General features: G+C 40.2%; 1 protein-coding gene across 1 annotated transcript; it reads right to left on the reverse strand.

The window, feature by feature from the left end:
* Positions 1-2,952: 2,952 nt before the first annotated feature.
* Positions 2,953-9,904, reverse strand: LOC149273196 (mesenteric estrogen-dependent adipogenesis protein-like). Its single transcript, XM_089506595.1, has 5 exons — positions 9,612-9,904; positions 5,501-5,607; positions 5,005-5,117; positions 3,658-3,943; positions 2,953-3,032 (listed from the first exon to the last, which is right to left on the reverse strand). Exons 1-5 carry the CDS (start codon positions 9,902-9,904, stop codon positions 2,953-2,955), a joined length of 879 nt encoding a protein of 292 aa, XP_089362721.1.
* Positions 9,905-10,109: the final 205 nt, after the last annotated feature.

Raw genomic sequence — 10,109 nt, forward strand, 5'->3', positions numbered from 1 at the left:
GGCTGTTCCGGTGCTCGCCTTGTGTGACCCTCGGGTCATCATAATATGCCTCTGTGCATTATACTTCCCAAGTGTCCCTGTTTTTTGTAGGAGCACAGAATGTTTGCAGGTTATGAATACATTAAAGTGTGCTGGATTCCCCCAAAGCATGATTCTTCTATACCAAGCTATTAGCAGGCAGTATAGGAAAATCCATACCCCCTATCATTACTAACTGCGCCCCTAAAACTAAAAGTCACCCTTAATCCCATTTAGAACACGGGCTATTTACTGCTTTTATCTTCATTTAACCCGTTCTTTCCTTCTCATTTGGGTATATACACACAAACAGAATAACGCACACCCAGCTTTTGCAGGTATAAATCAATTGGAATTCACATATAAACTCAGCATTAAGGTATAGATAACCCCCTAAATTACAAGCATAGATCACAGGTTGCACACCCCAAAGCCAGCCCTGGTGGCCACACTGCCCACATAGAACCTGATCAGCACCCAGATTACACACATATTACAGTCCAGCCTGAGCCAACTTTGTCCCCTAACAGCCCAGTGTAAGACATCTTTGTCAGCAAACAGCCCACCCTTCATGTACCATCTTTGCATTTCCCCAATTCACTTAAACATTCATGATAGACACAAACACTTACACACTTACTCACTCATTCACAAATCATTTACACATATTCATTAATGCAGTCTCACAAATCATTCAAGCAATTCATCCACACATTAATTCATTCATTCTCGTACGCATTCACACAATTCATCCACACATTAATTCATTCATTCTTGTACGCATTCACACAATTCATCCACACATTAATTCATTCATTCTTGTATGCATTCACACTACCCCCTCTCCCCCCATCTACCCCTCCCCTTCTTATTATCTGCCCCTTATCACTATGTACCCCCTCTCCCCCTTCTCACTGCCTTCCCCCCTTTGTCACTATGTACCCCTCTCCCCCTTTCTCACTATCTAACCCCTCTCCCCCTTCTCATTGCCTTCCCCCTCTGCACCTTCTCACTATCTACCACCTCTGCCCCTTCTCACTGCCTTCCCCCTAACCCTTCTCACTGCCCCCCCTCTGCCCCTTCTCACTGCCTCCCCCCTCTGCCCCTTCTCACTGCCCCCCCTCTGCCCCTTCTCACTATCTACCCCCTCTCCCTACTTCTCATTATCCTTACTTACCTTGTTGCCGGAGTCCTGCGGTAGGAGTGGGAGGCGTCCGTCTTCCCGCTCTGCTGCGGTGCGCATGTTACAGCAGGCACCACGACGGAGTCACGGAGAGTGAGGGGCACCTAACGGTTGCTGAAATCTTCACGAGCGACCGCTTAAATTAAAACATCGTTTATTTTGTTTGGGTTTTTTTAACTTTATTTAACATGGAGGATGTTAAATAAAGTAAAAAAAAAAAAACCCCGATTTTTTAATTTAAGTCCCGGGCAGGCGTCCCTGCTGCCGCACAGGTCGCACACCCCTAAGGCCAGCCCTGGAAGGCGATACCCAGTATTGGAAAACTATGTAGTCACAAAAGGTTTTGGGACCTTCGAGGTCTTTTCTTCAGATAAAACATCCTTTTTTTTCACTGAAGAAGAGACCCACAAGGTTATGTGACTCTACACCAATGATAAACTCCACCTTATAAAAATGAGAGGTTTCAAAAGTTTTATTAAAAAGTCAAACATACAAAAGTCATGTAAAAAAGCAGTGTTACACTCAAATCCCCAAACTGGATTATTAACGACAAATTTCTTATGCAATCTTATAGTTTACTCTGGTCACTGACACATCAGACACAACCGAAGAGAAAGCATGCACCTCACTAGCTCTCTCCGCTAAAATAGTAATAATAATAAAAAAATTATATTCACTTTATTTTAATATTTACAAAGTTAGTTTTCAATTACAGTTTTTTTTCTTTATAAGGGCAGTAATACAATAATTACAGCTAAGGAACACTTCTTAGTTTATTGGAGGATGCTATCATAGGCTGGCATTGGCAATGGACATGAACTCATTTGACATGCATTCTCACACATATGGAGTATTCAGAAACACTACAAAAAAGTGGAGCCTTTTCGGTGGGTGTAACATTACAGTAAAAGAAGTCCAGTTAGAAAGGTTTGAAGCTCAATACGGTAATGTCATAAACTGAATATCTACAATACAGAGATCATACATTACATAACATGTATGTTCTTGACTGAGCTTATGAAGCAGTAGGAAAAGTCAAGCAGGATGCTAGGTTATATAGGAAGGGTACCGCTAGCATGTTCTCACTCTGCAAGATAGATCACCAGTGACACCTCATTTAGAAAATGGTGTCCAGTTCTGGAGACCATGCATTCATGAATAATCTAAAACGCATTCAGAAACATGCCACTAAAGTTAATTTCTTAGTAGTCTTACTAACTAAAATACCTAGAAAGCTTAATAAATACACCCTAGAAGAGCAAAGGGAGCGAGGAGACACAATAGGAACATACACAGATTTCTAACATCACCACCTTACACCTTACATTCATAACTGAGAACTTATTCATGGAGCTCACCATCTTCTGGGGGACTGGCGTTCTGTATGGGTGGGGCTAACTCTATGCGAGAGTGAGGCTAAACACACAATGGGGTGGGGCTAGCCCCAGAGAGCCACTGGGATCAGGAGAAGTGGGTGGGAGTAGGCAAAATGTGAGTGGTCCCTGCCCAGAGAAAGAAGAAACTGATCCAAGACTCCGGGTCTAACCCAGAGACTTACCAGGTATGATAACAAGTAAGTAAAGTGCGGGTGACCATACCAACTATACATATATTACAATTTTGACTTGTTACAGTAGCACTGTTGAGACATAACTTTTTTTCCCTGTACGAAAAGATGGCTTCTTTACTAAATCAGTGTGTACAATGTGACAAAGTGTACAAAGACTTCATATATATAATACTGGTTGCCTTTATGGCGTTAAAGGAATTTCTTGCGAGAACTCTTCATGATGACCCTCAGGTGGCGGAAATGGATCTTCAGAGATTACATCTAAAAATATGAATTACAAAGAGCGTTTAGTGCATGCAGGCAGCTGTTAAACCCAAGAGGACAGGCGCTTTGCTGGGCGGCCAGGCTTTCATTATGGTTATATTTTAGTGACAACTTTATACAGACCAACTGTGCAACACATTACATGATATAATGGCACAAATCCAAAAAAAAAACAAAACAAAAAAAAAATAAAATATATATATATATATATACATACATGTCATATACATGTCAGCAAATATTTTCCAGTATATAGCAAAGTAAATAATCAAAATAATTAACGCCTTAGTAAATATATGTAGATACATGTAGAATGCACACAAAGCCCATGTAGGTGACAGTACAAAACGTGTCTTAAGGCAGAAAGATAAAAGATGCCCATTACATGCCATCATTTTATCAAATAAATATAATTTAAGCTTAAGAAGTATACCGGTATTTTCCCCAATTATACCAGGGGATTACTCCAATGATCCTCATGATTATTTTGCCTGAGAGTTATGCGATTTGTAGTTTTCTTATTTATAAGTATTCATGCAAACGTATGTATGGGGATACCTGTGACATCATAGTGTCTGATTCCTGCATGTAAGAATTGATTGCCTTTATGAGCCAAACTTACCTAAAGAAAATGCACTGAACCTACGGTCAGCACTGCTTCCCATTCGGATGAGGAGGTTGGACATGTTTGACAGGAACCTCTTGACCTTTTCTTTCTTTGCAGGTGTTGTGCAGTTCAGATTAAGGACAATCCCATTTACGTTGCACGTCTTTTTACTCAGGCCCAGTAGATAAAATAAATCAATAAATACATCCGCTTTGAATGTATATAAAAAGCTGAGGCTCTTGTCTGGTAACTCAAACCGCTCCTTCAAGAGATGATCTCTGACAACATTTTGGAAATCAAACTATATAGAAAAAGAACAGAACAATTTGGAATATTTGTTACTTAATAATTTGGAAAGTCACTAGAGAAACCGAGAAATTATAACTGGTTCTTTAATCTCAAAGATCTGAGTGCCCACTGAGTCCTAGAAATGTGTTTGCAATGCTTAAAAAATGACCCAAACATCCACCAGTCTTTGTGGCATTGTGACAGAAGTAACATTAAGTGTCCTCCTGAGAAAATAGAAGCTGGCAGTGGAATTTTGGGTAAACGGGACATCCTTGTCCCATTTATTGGGGATAAATAGTTGGAGAAACTCATGATTACTTTAATACCCAAAATGAGAACAGGAATGCACCATTAGTTTTCTCTTACCTACTGCTGACCTCACATTAATTTCCTGAACATGGTCAACCAAAAGTGTCCCACAAGTATGCATGTAGAAGCTCTGGGAGGGCACGTGCATGCCCTACTACTTAGTCCCACATATCAGCTGGATTCGCACGGCACTCTGTTTATGCTACAGGCTAAAATCGTTTGATATTTTCTAGAAATGACACTAGGTATGATGTATCTCTCGCAGGATACATTTTTCTTCTAAACCTTAATCCTGACTCCTGTGAGATGTGGGATTAAGATTTGGGGGGGGGGGCAAACTGATTTGTATATGCTAATATAGAAAGTTGGAGGAAAATATCTCGCATTCCCACAATGTTGTGCTCTGCTAAATGAATACAACCATCTCGAAAATATCTAGTTTAACCAATTTATCCAAAAGCAGCCTTCAAAGGTCGCCTATATTTTTAGCACTTAGTCTGGTGAGCAAGGGCAGAACATAGACTTCTGGTCTCCTAGACACACGTAATGGTGATCCCACCAATTAACATCATGGCATAGGGCCCACCAGAGTCTTCAAGGAACAGTCACAATATTCTTCTTCTTCTTATTATTATTATTATTATTATACTTGTCACCTAACAGCATCCTCCAGCCCATTGCTCCAAAGTATGTTTTTGTGTAAGGCTTCACTGGTCCCAAAAAGTTTAACTAACCCCCTTAAAGCAACCCTGGCTTAAACTGTACCTGTAACTGGTAGTTTTCTCCCATAACTGAAGATATTACATCATTCATAGCACCTTCAATCTGAGCTTTCATTTTTGGATGACGTGTATTTACAATAAAGGCAAAGGTATTTACTAGAAAATAAAAAAAAAAAACACTTAGCAATGAATTATTGTATAGTAAGTCAATATTATATGTTAAGTGTTAATATAATTTGGCTACAATTATTAGTAAAACACAATAATTGATTGGCACTCAGGGTGCTTGTTAACCTTATGGAAGGCTGTCTAGACCAAGGGTCTTCGAGAAGGCGACAGCTCCTCTGCCACAAAACCTGGGGAATAATGCCTGATCCCAAGTGGGACTCTACTCAGTAGGTTAGTTACAAAGGAGATCTCTACAACAAACCCATTAACACTATGAAGCCTCCATAGTATGCTGTACATGGCACCCATGCCAAAGAGCTGTTAATATTCCTTTTTAAAACCCAAGTGGTACAGAGTACCAGAGCCCATACCTGCATCGCTGTTGATTTTCTTTGCGTTAGTAATGAACAGCATTGGCTTTGCAAGAATAGTTTCTCTGTAATCTTTGTAGTCATAATGGCTTTTGAGGGTGACGTTCCTAAAACAGAGAAAAAAGGGTGACAGTAATACTTTATATTGTGTTAAATAACTATGAATAAAAATCCATCATGTTAATTAAACAAATCCAATTTAAGCCCTATACTTTCATCTGAAAACACATATGAGAGCCCAAAAACTTGTGTGACTCTACATCCAAAGACTCACCTTTGATTAAATACTCCATCTTCACTTGAACCATTATTTGTATATTCATTATCCATATTAAGCGTGGCTAGCAAGCCATTTCATCCCATTTTTCAAAAGTTCCATATGCTCTATGAACAGTCCAACTGGTCTTTGGAGGGGAGTTTCACCAACATCTCACTGGACATAATTGAAAGATGTCACTAAGGCTTATTTAAGAACTCAATGAGTTTGAAGTGTAGTTTGCTGTAATTTGCTTGATGTTACCGGTATTAGATGTTTAATAAACTTTAAAGTGAGCCTGTCACAAACTAAACTGCAGACAACAAGATGTTACATAGTTCATAAGGTTGAAAAAAGACCTAAGTCCATCAAGTTCAACCCTTCTACCTAACATTCCTATTCTTGATCCAAAAGAAGGCAAAAAAACCCTAATTAAGCTACTTCGAATTCTGCCATCAGGGGGAAAAAAATCCTTCTTGACTCCAAGAGGCAATGGGATTTCTCCTTGGATCAAGAAGCTCTAAAATATTAATGTTATTCTGATTTTAGCTCTGTATGTCATGCCTTTCTAAAAAAAATATCCAGACCCCTTTTGAATGGATCTAATTTATTTGATAACACCACCTCCCTTGGCACTGAATTCCATACCTTTTATTGTCGTCACTGAATCCCTTCATTTACAAATCTCCGTTCTTGCTGTGGGTGACCTCTTTGTTCTTTGTACGGGTCACTAAAGAGCTCTTTATATTGGCCCTGCATATACTTATATAATGTTATCATATCCCCTCGGAGACCTGGTTTGTTTTTGTGCTCACAATGCTTTCTGTTCTATAACAGCAGGCCCTGACTGGCCATCTGGCAAAACGGGAAAATTACTGGTGGGCATACTTGGAAACTCTCTGGGTTTTGCTTGGAGATTCCAAGTGAAGCATTGCTTCTCCAGGTCTCCAGGCATGCTCCACTCCCGCCACTTCCCCATCCACCATGTTAGTTTTTTCTAATGCTCACTGATGGCAGCGGGACCTCTCACATGAGGAAGCGGAAGGGCTCCAGGTAGTTGGAGGCTGGATGTACCCAGGTAAACTGGTGGGCCGCTGGCCGATAGTGGCAGATTGGGTGCAGCAGTGGATGGATATGCCCGGCCACTTGCTACGTGCTGTGCATATCCACATATTTGAAGATATGACATCATTCATAGCACCTTCAATCTGAGCTTTCATTTTTGGATGACGTGTATTTACAATAAAGGCAAAGGTATTTACTAGAAAATAAAAAATAAAAAACACTTAGCAATGAATTATTGTATAGTAAGGCAATATTATATGTTAAGTGTTAATATAATTTGGCTACAATTATTAGTAAAACACAATAATTGATTGGGACTCAGGGTGCTTGTTAACCTTATGGAAGGCTGTCTAGACACATGAGGAAGAGGAAGGGCTCCAGGTAGTTGGAGGCTGGATGTACCCAGGTAAACTGGTGGGCCGCTGGCCGATAGTGGCAGATTGGGTGCAGCAGTGGATGGATATGCCCGGCCACTTGCTATGTGCTGTGCATATCCAGCCGTCAGCCACACTTATACTGCCATGGCAGGCCTGTCATCTCCAGACAGGCCCTGTATAACTCGATGCACTGTGGGTGGAAAATGCAACTCTGGTGGAAAGTGGTCAATCTGGAGCCGTCAACAGGGACATTTAGTTGACTGGTCATTTTGCAGCAGAATTGTACTTTGTACATAGCACCCCCTCCCACGTGAGCATTCTGTAACTGGGCAGATTGCGTTAGCTACTCATATTTGTAGTTTTTGCCCCTTCAATATGAGGTTTCCATGTAGCAAATATAAAAATAATATAAGAATATTAGAGTAAAAGGTAACTAACATAATAAAACTTAAAAAGTAGTTTACCATTATGGTCTACTACATATGTAAAAATAAAGTTTGCAAAATAGATATATAGCGACAGCTATTTTTATTGAAGCGTATAGAGTTTGAGTGTGTGTATGTGCATTAGTGTATGTTGTTATGTGTGTTACTATATGGCATTTTGTATTAGTTCATGGAGTCATAGTATATAAGTATATGTGTATAAGTGTATGGTTAGCATAAGTATGTGTGTTAGAATATAACATTAGAGTGTATGTGAGCATGTGTTGTTAGCGTCTATATGTTACTATTTAGTGTTAGTGTGTGTGAACATATGGTGTTAACGTGTGTTTGTTACTCTCTGGTGTTATGGGTGTTGGTGTGCAAGGTGCTATACCAGTTTGTTTTTGTTTGTGATTTCAATTTATCCTGCTGACGCTGACTGTAAAGCGCTACGTAATCTGCTGGTGCTATATAACTAAGCCTAATGTATGAATGTGTGTCTTTGCATGAGTGTGTGTTACCGTATGGTGTTAAGAGTGTCAGGGATGAGCCTAGGGTTAATGGCGAGAGTGTAAGTGTATGGTGTTAGAATGAGTTTGTGTGTGTGTGTTAGTTCTGGAGGTGGGATTCTCAAATAAATACTTCTCTCCACTCCTGCTCCACTAGCCATAGGTTCACCCCTAGAAGAATGCTTCTGCAATCTAGATGATAACACTAATATGTGACCGCTGCTTTAAGAGTAATTGTCTGGTGGTTTGAATAACCACCACTGAGCTATATAAGTGTTCATGGTTTCTGTTCCATTACATCATCTACAAATTACATCAACGCCAACTATTTAGGTAAAAGGCCTAAAGGCACATGTTAAAATGTCAAGTATAATAATAGGTTGGAAATTAATTACCTGCATTGCCACATCAGCCAATTGTGACACCAGTTAGACATGTGGGCATTTATTTTTTCACTTATTATGCAATATGCCATTATAACATACTAAGTTAGGATGCGGATGAGTGCTTTGGCAAATGCCCCGGCGGGCTGCTGGTCATCGGTGCCTAATAACCACCTGATCGGCCGCGCCATAAAAATGTTGAATGCGGCCACATAGTACAGCCGCAAGCCACATCCTTGTCATAAGGAAGCCGCTGGACTTAAAAGTGCCAGTGATCGCCAGTCCAGCCGCGCTGGTGGCTGAGTTGAGGACGGAATACAGTTGCCACAGGGTAATTGGTGCAGCCATCCACAGTACGATGGAAATTAGATGTTAGGAGGGATTAATTTCTGCTGAATGGTGTTTGGTTAATTCTAGATGCTTATATCTGAACAAGAGACCTCTAAGATCCTAAAAACATATGTAACTTTACATATTTTTCCATGGTGGCCCAACAAAAGGTATCTAGTTCGAACAAAGACTCTTTACTCTTGGATGCTTACATCCATTTTTCTTGTTTAAAAAGTTGATGCAAACAACAATGCTTTAAAACTTACATTATTTACATTAAATACCGGTATTAGTGGTAATAACATAATCCCCAAACTGAATTCTGATCTAAGGAGAATGTAACACTCTTGAACACAAAAATGTTAAGAGTAACACTTTACATTATAAAATAATACTGCAAAGTAAACTTTCCATCCTGCACAGTTACCACGTTAACTCTTTCTTTATCATCTGGCCAAACTTAACACTCGTCATTCCGCTTAATTTCTGGAGTGAACTTAACCCTTTGCTTTCTATGGTCAATATTATTGTTTTCTTTTATTTATATAGTGCCAACAATTTACGCAGCGCTTAATACGATACATAAATTCAAGGGATATGGCAAGACGAGAATTGACAGACTAAGACAAAACGATACATTAGGTGGAGAGAGCCCTGCTCGCAAGCTTACAATCTTGAGCTATTTTTAACCCTTATAATTCCAGAGATGGGAACAACATAATGCACTGCTCGCCTTCTCCGACAGTTTCTTACTTCAATAAGTTACCTTTCGATGTAGTTGCTGATTTTGCACGGCCGGCCATTTATATGGACAGATTCATCGCTGATTATGTTGTAGCCTCCGTTGTGATTGATAGAAGTAAGAGTGTCATCCTCCATCTTCAGGTACGGAGACTGCAGCTCCAGCAGTAGTTTAAGTGGCAGTAAAGCCATCTCACAGTTGGCAGTACTCATTGTCACAAGCATGTCTGAGGACAAAGAGCTCATACTGAGCACTGATCTGGTGCTTGATAACCTCTCAAGACCCCCATGCCCACCACTAGGCTCAGGTTCAGACATGGTTAAACTTCACCTGATAATACGGAAGCAGAATATGGATTCAAGAAGAACCCACTGCAAAACTACAAAGTGAGAAGTGTGAACGTGCGTAGACTACAGGGCAGTAATATTACAGGGTGGGTCTGCTAAGTCTTCCCACTGGGAGGGCCTGGACGGGCCTGTGTTTCTGCATTCCTTTAGCAATGGATCTTACACCCCAGCCTGA

The sequence above is a fragment of the Sceloporus occidentalis genome, unplaced genomic scaffold (assembly GCF_023333645.1).
Source record: "Sceloporus occidentalis isolate IW3139 unplaced genomic scaffold, rSceOcc1.0.p SCAF_397, whole genome shotgun sequence".
NCBI classification, from domain to species: Eukaryota; Metazoa; Chordata; class Lepidosauria; order Squamata; family Phrynosomatidae; genus Sceloporus; species Sceloporus occidentalis.

Bases quoted from the DNA above. Each gene is read 5' to 3' on its own strand.
- LOC149273196 (XM_089506595.1), bottom strand. From the start codon at position 9,904: ATGTCTGAACCTGAGCCTAGTGGTGGGCATGGGGGTCTTGAGAGGTTA. The intron at 5,118-5,500 runs GTATGGGCTCTG...TTTATTTTCTAG, and splicing joins GAAAATCAACAGCGATGCAG to TAAATACCTTTGCCTTTATT. The intron at 3,033-3,657 runs GTAAGTTTGGCT...TCATATTTTTAG, and splicing joins GTTCAGTGCATTTTCTTTAG to ATGTAATCTCTGAAGATCCA.